At 39.9% G+C, this 23,288-nt stretch overlaps 2 protein-coding genes and 1 long non-coding RNA gene across 6 annotated transcripts in view; 1 reads left to right on the top strand and 2 right to left on the bottom strand.

Moving 5' to 3' along the window:
- Positions 1-23,288, bottom strand: part of LOC309493690 (polymeric immunoglobulin receptor-like) — an 80,322-nt gene that overhangs the window by 38,527 nt on the left and 18,507 nt on the right. Inside the window, exon 4 of the mRNA XM_082162889.1 lies at positions 17,222-17,308. Within this exon, the coding sequence (XP_082019015.1) occupies positions 17,222-17,308 (87 nt within the window). The remainder of the gene's footprint in view (positions 1-17,221; positions 17,309-23,288) is intronic.
- LOC309493739 (uncharacterized protein) overlaps positions 1-23,288 on the bottom strand; it is a 37,972-nt gene that overhangs the window by 9,445 nt on the left and 5,239 nt on the right. For 2 of the 4 annotated variants that reach the window (XM_082162959.1, XM_082162960.1), the window contains exons 1-2: positions 7,644-7,884; positions 7,148-7,465 (exon numbers count right to left, since the gene is read on the bottom strand). In XM_082162959.1, coding sequence (XP_082019085.1) covers positions 7,148-7,465; positions 7,644-7,683 — 358 coding nt within the window. In that variant the 5' untranslated portion in view covers positions 7,684-7,884. Of the gene's footprint in view, positions 1-3,837; positions 3,922-6,953; positions 7,038-7,147; positions 7,466-7,643; positions 7,885-23,288 lie in introns of those variants that run through there. The other 2 variants (XM_082162957.1, XM_082162958.1) reach the window with 2 other exon arrangements.
- On the top strand, positions 11,989-16,443 carry LOC309495771. The gene is made up of 2 exons (XR_014204820.1): positions 11,989-14,068; positions 15,415-16,443. It is a non-coding gene; the product is annotated as an uncharacterized lncRNA (long non-coding RNA).

Below are 23,288 nucleotides of genomic sequence, written 5' to 3'. Positions count from 1 at the left end.
GTTTTTTTCTGAGAGTGAAGGGTCAAATGTGGAGGGGAGTTTTGAGATAATATGGTCCTTTACCAGTCTCTCGAAGCACTTCATCATTATAGAAGTGAGTGCAACAGGACGATAATCATTGAGGAATGTAATTGTGAATTTTTTGGGCACTGGTTTTGAGCATGATGGAACAACAGCCTGATTCAGCGAGGTGTTGAAGATGTCTGTGAGGACAGGATCCAGCTGATCAGCGAATTCCTTAAGCACCCGTCCTGGGATGTTGTCAGGGCCCGCCGCCTTCTGGGCGTTGACTTTTTTCAGGTTCCTTCAGACGTCAGCTGTGTTAAGACTGAGTACCTGCTCGTCAGAATGAGGAACACTTTTTCTCACAGGAGTGTTGTTTAGTGCTTCAAACCGTCCAAAATATGTGTTGAGTTTGTTGAGAAAGCGTGTGTTGTCCTCACAGGGTGGTGGAGTCTGCATACCCTGCCACATGCGCTTGGTGTTCGTTGGGTCACAGACGAAACCCTGCATTTTCTGGCTATGGGCACGTTCTGCAGCCCTAATGGCACGGTTCAGGTTGGCTTCAGCTGTTCTGAGCGCCCCCATGTGACCAGCTTTGAACGCATCATTTCGTGCCTTTAGCATTGCACCTACCTCGCTGGTCATCCAGGGCTTCTGATTGACTCGTGTCGTGATGTTCTTTGTGACACATGCATCCTCCATGCACTACTGAATATATGTGGACACAGGCGCAGCACACTCCTCCGCATTGATGTGTATCCCAATCAGTGCAGTCAAACGGTCCTGTAATGCTGACAGCACCCTCAGGCCAGACCCTCACCTGCTTCACTGTTGGTTTTTCCTGATAAGCAGTGGCCTGTATGCAGGAATTAGCATCACAGAGAGGTGGAGCCGATGTGGGGGCGGGGGACTTCCTCAAATATTCCTGTAAATGTATATATTCCTGTAAATTCTCGCTTATCGGGCTTATGCTACTCTGAATAATGCCTGAACTTCGTATTTTGAGCACTTCTTGCGTTGTTTTTTGCCTCTTCACGATGACTTGCTTAATTTAGTCCCAATTTGTAAGTCGCTTTGGACAAAAGCGTCTGCTAAATGACTAAATGTAAATGTAAATGCCTTCTTGGTGTTAGTGTAGGCTAGATCCAGTCTGTTCATGTTCCTGGTAGCAAAATCCACATACTGATGGAAATGAGGGAGAACTGTCTTCATTTTAGCCTGGTTAAAGTCCCCTGCCACAATGAAAACACCCTCCAGATGTTTTGCAGATCACTGATGGAGCGGTAGAGCACGTTCAGGGCCTCCTTACTGTTTGCACTGGGTGGGATGTATACTGATGTAATGATGATAGTTGTAAATTCTGCAGAATAGTCTGCATTTTATAGTCAAAAACTCTATGTCCGAAGAGCAATGACTTGAGACCACTGTGTAGGGTTGGGTACTGAACTCTGTACTTTTAATGGCACCGACTGAATTATGTCAGTACTACTGAGAACCGATTCACATTAAATCAATAGGTGTCAAATTTCCATACCTGAAAACGCATCTGGGCGTGAGAGTAAGACTATTTAAATACGAATCCCAAATGTTCTGCGTGTCTCTGTGTGAATAAGTGAATCAGACCCTCGGTTTCATTTACCTTAACAAAATTGTTAAAGGAATAATCACACACTTTTTTTCTATGTTGTAATTTTAACAGTTTAAGTATAACAGTATAACAGTATAAAGTTGTGCCGCATGTTGCTTGACAAAAAAATTGAATTTCACATTAAAGATCAATTAAATGTATGTTTTATGTCTTCTTTGATTACTAGAAAATTCCCAACACAGAATTTGAGGAAAACTAAATATAACTAACTTTTTTTATAACTAAAATTGTTGTTTTTATTAATATTCAAGCATCACAGACGATGGCAGACTCTATCATTATGCCATTATGGTCGCTGTGACCAAGGCAGCTCTGGCATAATGTCAATAACACTTCTACAGATGAATTAGTTTCTTTACAGTTATTGAGGTAAACATGCCTAAATTACCGAAAAAAAGGTATTGTTGGGTACCGGCACCGAAAACCGAAAACTTGTGTATGTGCGTGTGTGTGAGTGTGTGTGTGTGTGTATGTACTGTACCTGTGCTGGTGTGTGTATTCGTGTGTGTGTGTGTGTGTGTGTCACAGTGTCTGGTTTGTGTATTCCTGGGTAACCACTAGAGGTCCTCTTTCCCCACGGTGTCATCCACTCATAACTACATTTCCCATCATCCTGTTCTGTCACTCATTGATTCATTGCACACAGCTGTCTCCCGTCACCTTGTCAGTATCTGTGTGTATATATTCCTGTTTGTTTCAGTGTTTGTCATGGAGTCCTTGTTTTATGTCAACGCACTTCCAGAGGTCTGCTTGTTTCTTGTTTCTTGTTTCTTGGATTGCTTTTATGGTTTTGACCCTTGCATGGACTGGATACGATTGTGGATTACCCAATACATATTACTGCACTTGGATCTGTCATTCTTGTGTGTGCGTCGTGACAGAAGGACTCCGTCACAAGAAAGATCCAGCAGAATGGGTTCCCGTATCCATCCTCACCAATGAAGAGGGAGAGGAGACAGCAGAGATGAGAACCGTCAACAGGTGAGTCAGAACCTCGAATGACGCTGTTTGAGTGCTTCGCGCTGTGGGCTCGGAAGACTGAAGAGACCATGGCGATCAACTCCCCTGAGCTCCCTTCCAGCAGCACAGCAAATGCCTGGTCAGCCAACACCCCCTTCTGTAAACAATCTTTTGAGGGAACCCATCTGGCCAGGTTTCGTGGGACCCGTGGCGGCCCCAGGTGGTCGAGATGAATCCCGACACCATTCTACGCTCTGGCCCCTCTTCGACCCTGGGCCGGTGATGTCCAGCCCAGAGCTCCTTCAGCCGTTGATTCCATTCAGAACCGAACCTGCACCTCACCATCGAAAACGGCAGAGGAGGAGGAAGACTTTCTGCCCCCCTAATGACCTTGGGACCGTCCCCGAACAGCCCGCTGTCGTCCCGGAGGACCTGCTCGGGCACGGCCCGAGCAGTGTCTCCGGACAAGATGGCCGCCGAGCAGGTGTCTCTGGACAAGATGGCCGCCGCCGAGCCAGTGTCTCCGGACAAGATGGTGGCCGACGAGCCGGTGTCTGCTCCTGTTCCTGAGCCGGTGTCTGTTCCTGTTCCTGAGCCGGTGTCTGCTCCTGTTCCTGAGCCGGTGTCTGCTCCTGTTCCTGAGCCGGTGTCTGCTCCTGTTCCTGAGCCGGTGTCTGCTCCTGTTCCTGAGCCGGTGTCTGCTCCTGTTCCTGAGCCGGTGTCTGCTCCTGTTCCTGAGCCGATGTCTGCTCCTGTTCCTGAGCCAGTGTCTGTTCCTGTTCCTGAGCCGGTGTCTGTTCCTGAGCCGGTGACTGTTCCTGAGCCTCCGCCAAGGCCGCCTCCGGGAAAGTCTCCGCCCTGGCCGCCTCCGGGAAAGTCTCCGCCCTGGCCGCCCGAGGATAAGTTTCCACCCTGGCCGCCCGATGGACTGTCGTCTCCGCCCTGGCTGCCTACACGACCTGCTCCACCCTGGCCGCCCTATGGACTGTCTGCTTCGCCCTGGTCGCCCGATGGACTGTCTGCTTTGCCCTGGTCACCCGATGGACTGTCTGCTTCGCCCTGGTCGCCCGAGGGACTGTCTGTTTTGCCCTGGCCGCCGGCTAAGCCATCACCCCCTGTTCCTGTTCCCCTCCATGGACCTGGGATCTGTCATTCTTGTGTGTGTGTCGTGACAGAGTGTGTGTGTGTGTGTGTGTGTGTACCTGTGCTGGTGTGTGTGTGTGTACCTGTGCTGGTGTGTTCAGTGCTGATGTTTGTATACGGACTAATGCTGGATGTTGAGATCTGGACACGTGTTGCTGTCTCTGGAGCTGAGAAATGAAGAAGAGATGTCAAGCCATTCAAATTAAACAAATATATTAATAACACAATCATTAACTACAGCATGAAGCATAAACATTGCACTGGGTGGGATGTATACTGATGTAACTGAAAACGCATCTGGGCGCGAGAGTAAGACTATTTAAATACGAATCCCGCATGTTCTGCGTGTCTCTGTGTGAATGAGTGGCGCAGACCCTCGGTTTAATTTACCACACACACACACTGAAGCACGCATGATGCTTGCTGTGTTTTTCAGCCTCTGCAGTCTCACTATATGAGAACATGAATGCATGAACTTCAATTCCAGAGCCGCTCTGAGAGTCACTGAAGCTCATCAGCTTATCACAGCATTTTACAGTTTCATTAACACACGGAAACTCGCACAACCCATCAAAATAAACATTCGGTTTAACTTGATAATACTGTTGTACAGTAGAATTTAGATATCTCAATTTAATAATAATACTAACACTAATAATTATAATAAAAAAAAATATTTTTAAGGAATAATCACACTTTTTTTCTATGCTGTAATTTTAACAGTTTAAGCATAACAGTAAAAAGTTGAATTTCATATTAAAGATCAATTAAATTTATGTTTTATGTCTTCATTTGATTACTAGAAAATTCCCAACACAGAATTTGAGGGAAAACAAAATATTTCATAGGAATATAGTTTATATATATATATATATATATAAACCACGCCCAGTGTTGCCAGATGTACGATAATTATCGTATTTGTACGATAATTTTGACCTCTGTACGATGCACGATCAATAATGAAAAAAATCCCATAATGTACGATAATTACAGAGTTTTCAGTCATTCGTCCAAACACACTACCGCTTCTCTCTCTGACCCCGAATCATTTCGCAGGCTCGCCTGCCTGCACGCAAGCACGTATACACACACACACACGCGGTGTATACGTGCCAAATTTTGGTTGTAGTTCCACCAGAGTTCCACTGGGGGCGATCGCCCATGAGTGCAAAATGAATGGGAGTCTATGGGGCTAGACGGCTAAATTTGTCTCTTTCACCCGATTGCCGTTGAGAAATCTCAGATTTCATTGCAGGTTTTGCAAGTTCAACATGGGTTATAGGTCGAAAGTTGAATGAACGAGTACTTATGTCCTTTCGATTTCTTACAGGTTGAGTTGTTGTTGCCCATAACACGCTAGCATTCTGCTAATGAACGCTGATTGGTCAGTGAAGGACTGATTACGACCAGAGATACCGCTTGATGGCATCGTGGCATCCGAAGCGGGACCAGAAACAAACAAAACAAAAACTCTTCTAGCACCTTTTACCTGTGTCAGCTGTGTTGTGTGTTTACCTGTGTCAGCTGTGTTGTGTGTTTCCCTGTGTCAGCTGTGTTGTGTGTTTACCTGTGTCAGCTGTGTTGTGTGTTTACCTGTGTCAGCTGTGTTGTGTGTTTCCCTGTGTCAGCTGTGTTGTGTGTTTCCCTGTGTCAGCTGTGTTGTGTGTTTCCCTGTGTCAGCTGTGTTGTGTTTACCTGTGTCAGCTGTGTTGTGTGTTTACCTGTGTCAGCTGTGTTGTGTGTTTACCTGTGTCAGCTGTGTTGTGTGTTTACCTGTGTCACCTGTGTTGTGTGTTTCCCTGTGTCAGCTGTGTTGTGTGTTTACCTGTGTCAGCTGTGTTGTGTATTTACCTGTGTCAGCTGTGTTGTGTGTTTACCTGTGTCAGCTGTGTTGTGTGTTTCCCTGTGTCAGCTGTGTTGTGTGTTTACCTGTGTCAGCTGTGTTGTGTGTTTCCCTGTGTCAGCTGTGTTGTGTTGTGTGTTTACCTGTGTCAGCTGTGTTGTGTGTTTACCTGTGTCAGCTGTGTTGTGTGTTTCCCTGTGTCAGCTGTGTTGTGTTGTGTGTTTACCTGTGTCAGCTGTGTTGTGTGTTTCCCTGTGTCAGCTGTGTTGTGTGTTTCCCTGTGTCAGCTGTGTTGTGTTGTGTGTTTACCTGTGTCAGCTGTGTTGTGTGTTTCCCTGTGTCAGCTGTGTTGTGTTGTGTGTTTCCCTGTGTCAGCTGTGTTGTGTGTTTCCCTGTGTCAGCTGTGTTGTGTGTTTACCTGTGTCAGCTGTGTTGTGTGTTTACCTGTGTCAGCTGTGTTGTCGATGCCTCGAGAGAAAAGAAAGTGCAGAGCGCGAAAGCACCAAAGTGACTGAAGGATTTCCGTGAAGCAGTATCTCTGGTCGTACGATGTGTATGACGTCATTGACACTTTAAAAGATTTTTTAAAGCAAATAAGTGACTCTAAAAAATCTAACACCCAGCAATGTGTAATTTCTTTGCATCTCCTTTCGAATACAACATTCAAATTACTAGACAAAAAATTATATCCTGAGAAAAGTGGATTTTGAGAGCAATATCTCCATAGACATTCATTCTACACTCGTCCTGTGAGCGCCCTCATATGGAATCAGAGTGTAAATGCAACCAGTTCAGAAGCCGGAAGTTTACTGAGAGTGAAACTTTTCGCCTTATTAGACATTCTCTGGTTCAGTTTAGATCAGTTCCATGACGGCATCCAATCTGTACCGTAAAAGGATTCCCCAACCAACAACATCTGCCAACACAGCACAAGTGGATGTGGCATCCGATGATGACAGTGACTTAGAGATCGAATTTGAATCTTTCTAGTGTTAATTGTGCACTTTTTTCTCTCTGTATCTTAGTTTAATTATGGTCTAGTTCAAAATGTGGACTGTCGGCATATCTTTTGCACTTTGGCAAAAAAAAGTTAAGTAGCCAGACTTCCTCCAGTTAGTGTGAGCGTATTACACAGCTTGTTTAAATTGGCTGTAAAATTATTTGGAAAATAAAATTGTTGGAAAATAGCTATATTTTATGTGTTTGGTTCGTGTACGATAATTTTTCTCAAAAAACGATAATTTTGAGGTTTTGGTACGATACTTCGACATTTCTAATCTGGCAACACTGACCACGCCCCTTAACCGAAAACTTTGTGTGTGTGTGTGTGCGTGTGCGTGTGTGTGTGTGTACCTGTGCTGGTGTGTTCAGTGCTGCTGTTTGTATACGGACTAATGCTGGATGTTGAGATCTGGACACGTGTTGTTGTCTCTGGAGCTGAGAAATGAAGAAGAGACGTCAAGCCAATAACACAATCATTAACCACAGCATGAAGCATAAACATGAAGGATGAAGCAGATTGTTGTTTAATAATGAATATCAGGCACCTCTGATCACATTTAGCTGGATTTGTTGGTATTGTTCAGCTCCAGCTCCACATCCGTACAGTCCAGCATCTTCCATCTTCAGGTTACTGATGGTCACTGTAAATGATCTGGTCTGACGATTATCCTTCAGTGAGAATCTGCCCTTGATCACTGAGGACTTTTTTCCATCAGTTTGTGGTATAAGATCCCTCTTTTTGGAAGGTCCTCTGTAGAAGTATTTGAAAAATTCTTTATATCCTTCTGGATAAGAGCACGTAATGATCACTCGTCGTCTCTCTGTTCCTCTCACTGTAATGTCCACAGACAGTGAATTGCTCACTGCACACAACACACACACACACACACACACACACACACACACACACACACACACACACACACACACACACACACACACACACACACACACACACACACACACTGCTTTACTCACACTGATAACTTCAACCATAATGTTAGATAATAAACACTTTTAGTGGAGATCTTCAGCTCTTACCCGTCAGCAGAAACACACAAACTATCAGTGGAAACTTCATTTCTTCATCAGTTCAGTTCAGAAAATCAGTCTGAAACTCTCAGTAGTTCCTCACACGACTCTCTGAAACTCAAACAGCAATAATACTGCTCTCATCTATATGTGGAGAGTAAAATAATACACTTGTTTCTCGTCTCACGTGTTGAGAGTCAAACTCATACTGTTCACTGACTGTGTGTTCGTGTTTCCATGTGGCGTTAGATGTGAAAACGCCTCTCAGTTTTGACCAGGAAATTAGAGCGAGAGAGAGAGAGAGAGAGAGAGAGAGAGCAATGCATGAGCTTTGCCAACATTTATACCAAAGTTCAGATCAGATCAGGAAGAGTATTTTAATCATGTCAAAAATATATGTTCTAAGAATCAGCTCTGGCCTCTTGGTTTTATATTCTGCAAGCGTAGCTAAACATTGTGGTTTTAACACTATAGAAGCGGCGAGAGCCAAATAAGTATTTTCATAATGTCTGGGCTTTCTGCTAAACTCATGCGACAGCTAATATTACACCGGATACCAGACTTTGCAGGGGAACATGTCTCACTTTATAGAGAAGTGAAAGCAGAATGTAGACATGTACTCTGTCAGAGCGGAATAGGATATATGAGTATATTACATCAAAAGATACAATAGACAAAAAAGATTATTCATAAATTAATTAATAAAAGAATAATATATTTGAAAGGATTAATCCTGCAAAATAACCATAAAAGAATAATCATAATAGTCAAAAGCATACTTTTTTTTTTCTTATACACCAATTTCAAAACATGTTAATTACATGTTAAGCGCTTGTGAAAAAAAAAAAAGTAAAACATTTTAAGGAAAAAATCGTTGCCAAACACTGTTTCTCCATCATATGAGCTCTGGGAGAAGAGTTGCATTGTGGGAAATGTAGTGTGTTTAGCTGAAGCCTCAAAGCTCTTCCTGTGGCTGTAGTTTCACTTCCTGTTTGCCCAGTAATGCCACAAACATCACATGATTAACTGAAGCTAAAGGCCTCCTAGTATTATAATGATAAAGTTATTCATTAGTTAAAGCTTCTCAATAGCAGTTGTTTTAAAGATCCTCCAAAAATCTGTGGCATTTATACGTTGTTTTCAATGATTTATCAGAATATGCAGCTTCTTTAGATGGTCATGAATGGAGAAGTACGCTCTTTGGCTGCAGATTATTGTAGTTACAACATCAACCAGCAGGAGCGAACAGATGAAACTAACCAGACAAATCCATATACACATTAATAACTACAGACATACAAAATAATAATAATGAAACAAAATGTATGCTTACTTGCAATTCAGAATAACATGGTGAAATGTGTCCATTACACTAAAGAATATAAACATCACATGAAGATTCAGCTTTAAACATTGAATACATTTACCTTATTTCTATGATCCATATTTCTGTATGTCAGCTGTAAACATATCAGGATCAAATATAACACTTCTACAGGACTGATTACATTTAACAAAACCATAATCAAGTCATAATGAATCTGGTCTTTCTGAATTATGAATAGAAAAGACAAAGCGAGATTGGTCAGGACCCAATTTCAGTACAACAATGGAAATGATGAGAAGGATGAAGATTTCTCGTGGTTCTTAATATGTTTATGAACGTTTATTATATAATAGGCTTATTAGTTAAATGAGCTCATTTGTGTTGTGGTGTTGGTTGAGGAAACACAGCTGATGTAAACCACTGTTGTTTCTGTGAATCAAACTAGATCATGGCAAAGTGATGCAGTCTAACGCAGGGCTATTCAATTAGCTTCATTCGAGGGCCGCATTATCAAATCGAAAAGTTGAGGTGGGCCGGTGGGTTGGTTTGGGGGTTTAGCTTATTTATTGAAACATAACATAACCTTAAAAAGTATGGTATTTACTTGGAAATGTGGTACCCAACAGTATGCAGATATATAAAACCATAATATATTAAAAACTTGATAATCTACAGCTGTGTACAACTATTTTCCTTGGAACAAATAAATTAACTATACAAACTCGTAGCTGTTGGTGAGAAATAATTATTTATTTATAATTGTTATGCTTAAATGAAAATATTCTGACAGTGAGACTTGATAACCACAGGCTACTCACTCCCACTGTATAAAAAATGCCTAAACACAAGTTAAAAACTATGCACCTTTACAAAGAAACTGACAATTTCATAACAAACATAATTATATATTTCTCTACCCACCTAATAAATCTAATGCAATATAAATCACTATATTTACTATACTGTTAATATTATAGTAAATATATATACATTTACTATTTATTTATTACTACATAGTATTCAATATAAATATTGCACATTTCTGCCCAACCCATGGTAAATTACTACAGTACATTCATGGTAAATGTTTGTAAGGGTTATAAGGGGATTTCAATTCGGTCCGAATTAGGGGTGGGCGATATGGCAAAAATATCATATCACGATTTTTTTCAGGAAAATCACGATTCACGATTTTATCACGATTCTTTTTTATGTTGGTTTTACTATTTTGTGACTGAGCATTACAGCCAAACTAATGTCCATATTTTAAAAACAAAGCCTTAGGTAACAAAATATATAAAAAATGGCAGACAGGGGCGAAGATAAAAATATTTGTCATTATTTTCTTTGTTATTAAATATTAAGATCAAAGATACACATTACACATACACAACTTAATATACAAATGAAATAAACAGTGCTTTATGTTTTCAGCTACAGTAGGTGTATTTAACAGTAGCATTGAAGAAAGTAATTAAATGAACAAATATGAAAATAAAACAAAACAGACTTCACTGTATAAATTATACATTGATACTTATTAAAGCTACTATTAAAGTTATCAGTTAAGAGCAGTGAGTGATTTTCTCTTTGCATTTTGTCGTTTTATTATCGTTTTAGTTCTCCTAAAAATTCAAATTGTCATAATTTACTCTCGCAAGTTGTTTTAAACTCGAATAAGTTTCTTTCTTCTGTTGAAAATAAAAGTTATTTGGAAGAATGTTGGTATCCAAACAGAGTTGATGTACCCCAGTGACTTCCATTGTATATTTTTCTCCTATGGAAGTCAATGGGGACCAGCTACTGTTTGGATAGCCACATTCTTCAAAATATTAATTTTAGAAAAATATTAGAAGGAAATTAATACAGGTTTGGAACAACATTAGAGTGCGTAAATGATGAGATTCTTTTTTTTGGGGGGGGTGAACTATCCCTTTAAGGACCAGCGGCAGTGTGTTTATTACTACTGTCTCTTTAAGAGTTGCGCGCGCCGCGTCTGTTATACACGCATTTGACAAGCAGATTTTCTCACAATTTTCTCAAGTTTGCTTTCACTTTAGACATAACCGACTTTGTTTATGTAAACCTTGTGTGTATTTAACAGTATAAGCACAGTATGACTCGAAAGATAACTTAGTCCAGTATCCAGGCGCTGGTAGACAGGCTTTTAGTGCATGTGAGCTTCACATGTAAGTTAAATCAAAAAAAGTTAAAAAGTTAAATGAAATCACATGCAAATTTTGTGAACTGCAGTGTCCAGTTCCGTTGCTTTAACATTTTATGTGAATATATGTCGCGTTGTTCAGTATGTTGGGACCATGGGTTGGGACAGAGGCGCCAGAACAGATAATACACGATTCTACGATATTTCTTCCAAAGCAGATCGTGGAGACATTTTAATCGTCCATGATCAAAAATTGTCATATCGCACACCCCTGGTCCGAATGAATCCGAATAGTTTTAGACCGTTACTGACCGGCCACTTTAACGCTCTCGCCGGCGGCGGTGTGAACACATAGTTATGCAAGCGCGTTTAGAAAGAATTGAACCAAAAGAATGATTCATTCACGAATGATTGGTATCGCTGGTTCAGTCGATATAAATTCGGGACACATATAATAACAGCTGAAATATTCGCACGTAATACGTTTCTCAGGTCAATCGGAGCGAGTATCAAACTAAATTAGCCGCACCGACCGTTTGGTGCCGTCGGGCCGGATGGAGATGATTGGCGGGCCGCATTTGGCCCGCGGGCCGCCAATTGAATAGCCCGGGTCTAACGTTATCCTGCTGAAGACTTCATAATGACTGATACGACAGACTAAGTGCATGTATGAAAGACACACTGACCTTTCCATTCTTTTAGGTGTGTAATTGTGTTTTAGAAAAAAAGCTTTTGTTGTAAATCTATTACATGTACAGCATCTCCACTAATCTCACAACACAATTATGTCATTTAAAGGGACGGTTGATTATGATTTCACTTTTCTAACTTTAGTTAGTGTGTAATGTTGCTGTTTTGAGCATAAACAACATATGCAAAGTTACAACGCTCAAAGTTCAAAGCAAAGGGAGATATTTGCTTTTAAAGAAATTGCTTTTTAAGGACTACAACAAACGGCTGGCAGGGACTACAGGACATTCCTCCAGGGTTAGTGACATCACCAACTCTAAAATTTACATAAACCCCTCCCTCGGAACACGATTTATAGATTATCAAGACAGAATATGCTAATCAATGACTAGAAGATAACTACACATAAGCTGCATAAAAGAAATGTTGTCTACATGTTGTCACTTCTTCTTGAGTGTCTCCATCATTGTCTGACTCCGGTTTGAACATAAAAGGCTAAAAGTTTTTGAAATTTTCAGTGCATGTCTGTGTGGGGAGGTAATTGAACCTCCGCCCTCTATGCCGGGAGCAGCAGCTCATTTGCATTTAAAGGGACAGACACAAAAAGGGTGCGTTTTTGCTCACCCTCAAAAAGTGGCAATTTTAACATGCTATATGAAAATATCTGTGGGGTATTTTGAGCTAAAACTTCACATACACACTCTGGGGACATCAATTTTTTTTTTTTTTATATATATTTTTTTTTAACTTGTGCAAAGGGCATTTTACCACCCCTTTAAATTCTCAATCAAAATCTAATCAAATCTATACTGTTCTTGGCAAGTTGTTGAGGATTAGTAGCAAGAACCCATTAACCCCTGCACACTGTAAAATGAATACGCTATATCTAATCAATAAAATTGTGGCAACCGATTACAAGCAATATTATTAATTAAATTGACCAAATTAGAATTGAGTAAAAATTAATCAAATTAATTCCTTAAAAGTTAACCATTTAAGATGAGTAAAATGTACAACAATTTTTTTATTTTTTTTTATTGCCAACATTGAAGACACCTGATGTTAACAAGCAGAATCACTGAAGGAGAAAACCGTATTTGTAATTTGCCATTATGGTGATCGGTGTTTGCTTTAGTTGGGCTCTTGACCTTAAATCATTGACTTTAGATTTTGTTTGGCTGCTGTACCTGAGTTATAACAGCCAGATGAACAAATAGAAAAGGTGATCTGATGGTGTTGGTTGTGTTTTAACATAATCATTATTTCACAATCATTTGACCTGAATCTCTGAACTCATATAGATCCCAATTTACTTGGGAACCTAATTTACCAATTTAGGTTTACTTTATTAATTATAGCAGCACTGTTCTTGCACAGCATGATATTTTGAACCCTAACTTTAATTTTGAACCATTTTACCATAATGAGCAGCAACCAACAACAGCTGCTCTTTAGTGCACTTTTCAAGTGCGTCCTCAGAAGGCCCTTTCAAAAAAACTTCCACATTAGAAGCCATAGCTAAACTCTACACCTTCACAACAGTAGCCATTTTAAGGCCAATTTATACTTCTGCGTCGGGTGCGCGTAGAAGGTACGGCGTAGCATATGCATTGACGTGTACCATACGTCGTACCCGTCGCCGTACCCTGACGCGCACCTCCTCAAAAATGTAACTACGCGTCGCGGCGACGCGGACCGCAAGATCTGTGATTGGTCGGCTGGATAGCATCCTACGCATTTCCGGAATGATCTTCTGCACTCTGCACCGCCCACCCGCCATTTTTAAATTCCGAAGATCAGTGAAGAGCCATGGAAATAGACCAAGTGACCGAGAGATTGCTTGAAGAAGTGCGGAAATACAGCCATCTGTATGACTCCTTCAGTCGCCATTGCTCGTAGAAACTCAAAACAGCCGCGAGGAATGTAAACACAGTGGAACATTAAAACCCACCCGCGCCAACTAGCGCTTCGGCGGTGTAACTGCAGAGCAACACAGACATTCGCAGAAGTATAAATGCTCACGACGGCGTCGCCTACGTGCGTAGCCTACGACGTACACTACGGCGTACACTCGACGCAGAAGTATAAATTGGCCTTTAGGAGTTCCCAAAAACACCACAGTATCCTTTCAAATATATTTCACAAAAAAAAAGGATTTAAACTTTTGACCAACTCCATTTCCACAAAGCTACTATAAAGGTAATTTAATCTGCACCAGTCAACAAGTCAATCACCTACCCGAACACTAAATAGGTTTACCAGTGCCGGCCCGAGCCTTTTGGGGGCCCTAAGCAGAATTTGATTTGGGGGCCCCCTCCCACCACGCAGAGTCACCTGTGCTTGACGATTATTGACACAATGTCACGCTATAATGTTACATTATAAATTAATACCTTGTCTATCTGGGAATTTAGTCCTTGTTTCGTTCTTTTTATTTGTGTTTTTATCTGTTTTATTTAATTTGTATTTTTTTGTATGCCCCCTTTCTTCATTGTCCTCAATGTTGTTAGTCCATGTACTGTTACTCATCTTCCATCTTAAGGACCACAATGGAAACAAGCCTTTGGGCTTTTTTGTGTTTTTATCCTTTTCAACACTTCGTGTTGATTGTTGTTGTTCAATAAAGTTTTCAATCAATCAATCAATACAATGAGGTTATGTATTAATACAAAATAAATACTTAATAAAAAAATAGCTACTTAAAAAAGTTTTAACTTTTTCTTTACTCTTTTACTAACTCTTGGAAACTTCTGAAAACAAACTGTCACAAAACATATTAAAACAATTATTTGCAAAATATCCTCCAACGTTTTGCAACACTTTGCAGTTTGAATGATGTCTTGTATGAACATGACGGAGTATGTTTTTATGTTTCCACTGTTCGATCGCGCCCGCGACTCACACACACACACACACACACATACACACACACACAAACACACACACACACACACAACATATTCCAGCTTTGTAATCTTCCACTGTGATGTTTTCCAAGCACATTTTTGCGCGTGTGAAGAGGATGATTTTTTCCCGTCGATATTGGATCGTGAGTGAAGTACAAAGCCTATGATAAAGAATAGTTTACCATCCAAATCCATCGCGAATGTTGAAACATTTTGATTCTAATGAGAGAGATACGTGAGCCCATGCAACGCCGCGTACTTTCGCTTTCGCTCTAAATTATTTCGTTTTGGCTTGTTTATAGTTATTTCTATAGTTTATAGATTTTTTTATTCTTGTTCTGTTCTGAATATCATTACATTTAAAGGATAAATCATTGATCAAATCAAATTTTTGTGACATGGCTTAACATTATCGTGACTTTGCGCACAAATTGTCTATGCACGCGAGGTTATGCGCATGACTCAAACACTGGCAGACACAACAGCAGTTGTAGGCAGGTATATTGATCATGAAATCAGAATTTTCTTGTCTTGAATTATTAATCCTTTCATTCATTTATGTCACTTGTTTAAGTTAATTAATATGTAAAAAAAAAAAAAAATAAAAAAAAAAAAACTCGATTGGGGGCCCCCTGGTGGCGAGGGGGCCCCAAGCAGCCGCTTAGTTCGCTTATGCCTCGGGCCGGCCCTGAGGTTTACCAAAAACCTCTCAACAGGTAACCTACAAAAAGAGACCTCCTCATAAATCACCAAAATCATGCCTAAATTGCCGACCACATTCAACAATCTAGCATGCTACATCACAACTGCATGTTACCTAACACATTGACATACCAAAAACTTTGGTTACTGGTGCAAAATTACTTACCAACTTGAAGAAAGTGGGGATGAGAAAAAAAAATTCCTGCTCTCTCAAACATAACAAAATTTCACAAGTTCCCAACACTAATCAATGATGCTAAAAAAAACACACCATTGAACATGGATATCTTAGACAGCAACTCCGGTACACTATATATAAAAAAAAAAAAAAAAAATCCTCTCTAATCTTCAAAGGCTTACCAGGCTCGGGGCCACTTTAAACGCTGAACTTCATGTCACCTGGCAAAAACCAGGCCCTGAATAGCGTACCCCCAACAGAGATTAAATCTCCACCCGGGATACCTTCAAAAATAACAAACTAACAAAACAAACAGTGTGCCGTTGGAAGGATTGACTAGCAACCCAGCTGGAACACTCTACCTAACCAGAGACTTCTAATAATCCAATAACCTTTTCCACACTCCACTCAACAAATAAAACCCCAAATCCAAACCATTATTGATCCCGGACGAGGCTCCAATTTATGTTACGACCCGGCTCAAAGTCATAACATAAAGAGGACAACTGACAAGATGAATTCAAATAAAGAAATTATAAGTTTATTTAAAGTTAAACAAATAATGTCTAGGGTTCAAACACAAGATAATTATAGTAAATATCAACACAAAATCAAATCAATAAATAGTTGGAAATGAGGTTGGTAGAGTTGTGGAAATCATATGGGAACACAAACTCAAGAACCCACTCTTCAAACAAAGTCACAAAACACAAATGAGAGAGAACTAGGCAAAATCCATGAGCTCTTTAAATAGTTTGCCACAGGTGCAGCTGGTCTTCATTAGAGCAATCCCGCCCACCAAGGAGTCGTCAGCCCTAGAACTCTCACAAAAGATAAGAGATGTAAGGGATGTAACATTATATTGTATAAAACACAATGCTGATTCTGATATTACTGTTAAGTGAACGATAACATTCTTATCATTTATATAAATAATTTGTATTATAGTACAATAGAATATTATATTGTGTAACTGAAATGTGTAACTGAAATGAAACTGCAATGGTAAACCTCAACTCTTCAGAAGGAAACGCTTCTGTCTGTGGTTGATGTCAAAGCAAGTTAACCACACGAGTACGTGCCTCTACAAATGTTCAAAGCAATTTCCTTTCAAAGATTGATCATGTGATCAGAGAGTTGCATTATGGGTAGTGTAGTTTGTGTTCTTACTAGTGTTTGTCTGATAGAGTTGAACTGTAATATTTCCTGTTGTTGTTCTTGTTGTTTCAGTTTCTGTTTGATGAGTCGCTGACAGAGAGAAACACCAGTGACTGTGAATGTGTCGCTCATGCAGTGAGAACATGAACACATATAAACTCTAAAGCTCAACATTCACACACAAACCATTCACATCATGTGAATATGAACAAACGTTTATTGATTTACACTGATTACTTTCAACTGAAAATATTTTAATGTTCATTCTAAAGACACTCTTATCCAAAGCAATTTGTACATTTTAATAACCAGTAGCAAACATCTGAGGACTGAACCTTCAGTCTTCAACAACTTTAACACATTTAATCTCAAAGGAATCATCTGTAAATGACTTCAAGTACATTTAGAAGCACAATATTCAAGAAATAAGAGTCATAAAGAGCGACAGACAGAGGAACTGACCTGATTGTGGATTCAGTTCTGTTGGACTGAAAGATGACAGTGTTTTTGAAGAAGGGCTGATGGTTGAAACTTCAGTGGTGTTTTTATCTGAAGGGTCACAGGAAAGATCAACTTAAAACACTGACACTGAAGTTAATTTAAAATACATACAATCTTTCATTCAATCTCTGTTTTAATCACTCTGTTTCTTGTTGTGCCAAAGAAATCCAGTAAAGTCACTTTAACGCACTACCAAGTCATAGTTATAGTGACAATTGGACCCTAATATAAAGTGTGACCAAAACATGGGAAATCTTTTCTTTGTACTTTTGTCAGTGAAATAAAGTTGGAACAGAATTAACAAATCACAGATTCTTCATTTGTGTTGCATTTTATAAAATGATCACTCTTTTCTGGATCTGGGGTTGTACAAGATTAATGACTTGATCTCTCACTCTCAGCTTGTTTCCATGCAGTCCATGCGCTTTACAAACGGCGCCCCATAGCTGTCCGCTGGTTAGTCCGTGTCAAACTCAGTCTGGATTCGGGTGCTCTTGAGGCTCTATGGGATTATTATCCAGATTCAGAGAATAGGTATGAAGACAAATTACTCTGAGACTTGTTATAGAGAGGTTTACAAATCACCGCATTCAATGGTTTCGTTTTAATAATGAAGTACAGAATAAAAAAATCAGCATAACAGAAATACAGCATTGGCATAACAGAAATACAGCACTGGTCTAACAGAAATACAGCATTGGTCTAACAGAAATACAGCATTGGCCTAACAGAAATACAGCATTGGCCTAACAGAAATACAGCGTTGGCCTAACAGAAATACAGCGTTGGCCTAACAGAAATACAGCACTGGCCTAACAGAAATACAGCGTTGGCCTAACAGAAATACAGCGTTGGCCTAACAGAAATACAGCACTGGTCTAACAGAAATACAGCATTGGTCTAACAGAAATACAGCATTGGTCTAACAGAAATACAGCACTGGCCTAACAGAAATACAGCATTGGCCTAACAGAAATACAGCATTGGCCTAACAGAAATACAGCGTTGGCCTAACAGAAATACAACATTGGCCTAACAGAAATACAGCATTGGCCTAACAGAAATACAGCGTTGGCCTAACAGAAATACAGCATTGGCCTAACAGAAATACAGCATTGGCCTAACAGAAATACAGCACTGGTCTAACAGAAATACAGCATTGGCCTAACAGAAATACAGCATTGGCCTAACAGAAATACAGCGTTGGCCTAACAGAAATACAACATTGGCCTAACAGAAATACAGCATTGGCCTAACAGAAATACAGCATTGGTCTAACAGAAATACAGCACTGGCCTAACAGAAATACAGCATTGGCCTAACAGAAATACAGCATTGGCCTAACAGAAATACAGCACTGGTCTAACAGAAATACAGCACTGGCCTAACAGAAATACAGCATTGGCCTAACAGAAATACAGCATTGGTCTAACAGAAATACAGCATTGGTCTAACAGAAATACAGCATTGGCCTAACAGAAATACAGCACTGGTCTAACAGAAATACAGCGTTGGCATAACAGAAATACAGCATTGGTCTAACAGAAATACAGCACTGGTCTAACAGAAATACAGCACTGGTCTAACAGAAATACAGCACTGGTCTAACAGAAATACAGCACTGGTCTAACAGAAATACAGCACTGGTCTAACAGAAATACAGCACTGGTCTAACAGAAATACAGCGTTGGCCTAAAAGAAATACAGCGTTGGCCTAACAGAAATACAGCGTTGGCCTAACAGAAATACAGCATTGGCCTAACAGAAATACAGCGTTGGCCTAACAGAAATACAGCGTTGGCCTAACAGAAATACAGCATTGGCCTAACAGAAATACAGCGTTGGCCTAACAGAAATACAGCGTTGGCCTAACAGAAATACAGCACTGGTCTAACAGAAATACAGCATTGGTCTAACAGAAATACAGCATTGGTCTAACAGAAATACAGCACTGGCCTAACAGAAATACAGCATTGGCCTAACAGAAATACAGCATTGGCCTAACAGAAATACAGCGTTGGCCTAACAGAAATACAACATTGGCCTAACAGAAATACAGCATTGGCCTAACAGAAATACAGCGTTGGCCTAACAGAAATACAGCATTGGCCTAACAGAAATACAGCATTGGCCTAACAGAAATACAGCACTGGTCTAACAGAAATACAGCATTGGCCTAACAGAAATACAGCATTGGCCTAACAGAAATACAGCGTTGGCCTAACAGAAATACAACATTGGCCTAACAGAAATACAGCATTGGCCTAACAGAAATACAACATTGGTCTAACAGAAATACAGCACTGGCCTAACAGAAATACAGCATTGGTCTAACAGAAATACAGCATTGGCCTAACAGAAATACAGCATTGGTCTAACAGAAATACAGCACTGGCCTAACAGAAATACAGCATTGGTCTAACAGAAATACAGCACTGGTCTAACAGAAATACAGCATTGGTCTAACAGAAATACAGCACTGGCCTAACAGAAATACAGCATTGGTCTAACAGAAATACAGCACTGGTCTAACAGAAATACAGCGTTGGCATAACAGAAATACAGCATTGGTCTAACAGAAATACAGCACTGGTCTAACAGAAATACAGCACTGGTCTAACAGAAATACAGCACTGGTCTAACAGAAATACAGCACTGGTCTAACAGAAATACAGCACTGGTCTAACAGAAATACAGCATTGGTCTAACAGAAATACAGCATTGGCCTAACAGAAATACAGCATTGGTCTAACAGAAATACAGCATTGGCCTAACAGAAATACAGCATTGGTCTAACAGAAATACAGCGTTGGCATAACAGAAATACAGCATTGGTCTAACAGAAATACAGCGTTGGCATAACAGAAATACAGCATTGGTCTAACAGAAATACAGCACTGGTCTAACAGAAATACAGCATTGGTCTAACAGAAATACAGCATTGGTCTAACAGAAATACAGCACTGGTCTAACAGAAATACAGCACTGGTCTAACAGAAATACAGCATTGGTCTAACAGAAATACAGCATTGGTCTAACAGAAATACAGCATTGGTCTAACAGAAATACAGCACTGGTCTAACAGAAATACAGCACTGGTCTAACAGAAATACAGCATTGGTCTAACAGAAATACAGCACTGGTCTAACAGAAATACAGCACTGGTCTAACAGAAATACAGCACTGGTCTAACAGAAATACAGCATTGGTCTAACAGAAATACAGCATTGGCCTAACAGAAATACAGCATTGGTCTAACAGAAATACAGCATTGGTCTAACAGAAATACAGCATTGGTCTAACAGAAATACAGCATTGGTCTAACAGAAATACAGCATTGGCCTAACAGAAATACAGCATTGGTCTAACAGAAATACAGCATTGGCCTAACAGAAATACAGCATTGGTCTAACAGAAATACAGCATTGGTCTAACAGAAATACAGCATTGGTCTAACAGAAATACAGCATTGGTCTAACAGAAATACAGCATTGGTCTAACAGAAATACAGCATTGGTCTAACAGAAATACAGCATTGGCCTAACAGAAATACAGCATTGGTCTAACAGAAATACAGCATTGGTCTAACAGAAATACAGCATTGGTCTAACAGAAATACAGCATTGGTCTAACAGAAATACAGCATTGGCCTAACAGAAATACAGCATTGGTCTAACAGAAATACAGCATTGGCCTAACAGAAATACAGCATTGGCCTAACAGAAATACAGCATTGGCCTAACAGAAATACAGCATTGGCCTAACAGAAATACAGCACTGGTCTAACAGAAATACAGCATTGGCCTAACAGAAATACAGCATTGGTCTAACAGAAATACAGCACTGGTCTAACAGAAATACAGCATTGGTCTAACAGAAATACAGCATTGGTCTAACAGAAATACAGCATTGGCCTAACAGAAATACAGCATTGGTCTAACAGAAATACAGCACTGGCCTAACAGAAATACAGCACTGGTCTAACAGAAATACAGCATTGGCCTAACAGAAATACAGCATTGGTCTAACAGAAATACAGCACTGGTCTAACAGAAATACAGCACTGGTCTAACAGAAATACAGCACTGGTCTAACAGAAATACAGCATTGGCCTAACAGAAATACAGCATTGGTCTAACAGAAATACAGCATTGGCCTAACAGAAATACAGCATTGGTCTAACAGAAATACAGCATTGGCCTAACAGAAATACAGCATTGGTCTAACAGAAATACAGCATTGGTCTAACAGAAATACAGCATTGGTCTAACAGAAATACAGCATTGGTCTAACAGAAATACAGCATTGGCCTAACAGAAATACAGCATTGGCCTAACAGAAATACAGCATTGGTCTAACAGAAATACAGCATACAGCAAACCGATTAGGGCTGCGTTTCCCAAAAGCATTCCCAAAAGTTCCGTCGTTACCAGCATAGTTCAACGAGTCGTTTTTTTCCCCGAAAACATAGTTCTAACGAACATTCGCAAACAGCATCGCAAAGTTGTGTGGTTTGAACGACAGCTCTTGACCTGTGGTTAGAAGCAGAGTTTCTAGTTTGCCTGACATGTGGACTCAATGGCCCTCATTTATCAAAAGTGCGTACACCCAAAACCACGGTGACTTTGAGATTGATCAATATGGACGTTGGCGTACGGCACGCTCAAATCCTACGCCAGCTCAGGAGGTGGTGTACATGTACGCATGTTTTGAGTTAGTGCGGAAATGCGCAGAAAAACAATTCCTAACACCACAAAACGCACTGACAAACTAAAAGATATGATATATTATGACCCACTGTAAAAAAAAACAACAACATAGTAATTATAAACTTCAGTGTTTATTTTTGTGCAACATGGACTTCAATGTTAATTTGTGTGACTTTACCAAAGCATTTGATTTGTAGGCATATGTATTCCTTCAGTTGTGAGCCTGTGCGCTTTACCTGACGTTTCAGGGTTAGGCCCGGCAGGTGCGCACGGACTGGGTTCAGTAATGAAAGGCTTTCAATGACCAAAAAATAATTCAGACTGACAAAATAATAAAAATGACATTCTTCTTCTTTTAAATAATAATAATAATAATACAAATAATAATAATAACGACATTCTTCTTCTAAATAACAATAAGCGTCATTAATAATACAAATCATAATAATAATAAGAAGAAGAATATTACAAATTGTCATGCAATTATTAATGTGAATGAATGGTACTCCACATCACATCATCATCACTATTGTACACCCCAATACATGTGACGTGATACGAAATTAAATGCTAATTGTTTCAAAACACGTGCTGTAAAATTATGCATTGTGATTGGTTATTTGCTCATCCAAACAGCTATTTTAAAACTCTTTAAACTCCCAAATAAAACAATTTAGTTTATTTCCACTTCCCTGATGATGGTCTCGATCTCCACGTCGGAGAAGTTTCTCTTCTTTGCCGTCTTCCGTGTGTCCATGGCGTAAAATGAGGGCGTGGGGGAAGCGGAGACTTGAATATATAGGGGCGTGTTATTCTAATGACGATCGTTTTCAGCCGCGGCATTTATCAAGGGCAGGTATTGCGTACACCTGGATTTCAAAGGTACGCACAGCTTCATAAATCAGGCGGTGAGAGGAGTGTAAGCATAATCTTACGCCAACATATACGCCCGTTTCTACGCAAGAATGATAAATGAGGGCCAATAAATCCATATCTTGAGCAAAATAAGCAAGCTGACATTCAGTGCAATCTGTATCTTTTATTTAGAACAAATACAAATGCCATTTACGTCTTTTAGTTTGTCAAGAGATTTAAAGCGTTGTTTTTGAAGAGTGCGCATGTGTAAACGTGCTCTACCACGCAAGAACGAGTCTATGATTGAATCTGGAAATACAGCAAAATAACTGAGAGAAATTAGAAATAGTCCTCAGACGCCAAATCCGTAATTTATAGCAAAAAAATCGAACATTAATTCGATCTCAACAGATTCATTAAAATTAGTTATTACTCCACCACCTGCGTGACATCATTAAAGGGTT

The sequence above is a fragment of the Leuciscus leuciscus genome (genome assembly GCF_965113295.1).
Source record: "Leuciscus leuciscus genome assembly, chromosome: 3".
Lineage (NCBI taxonomy): Eukaryota > Metazoa > Chordata > Actinopteri > Cypriniformes > Leuciscidae > Leuciscus > Leuciscus leuciscus.
The sequence above is the reverse complement of the archived record's forward strand: the minus strand, read 5'-3'. Positions and strand labels throughout refer to the sequence as shown.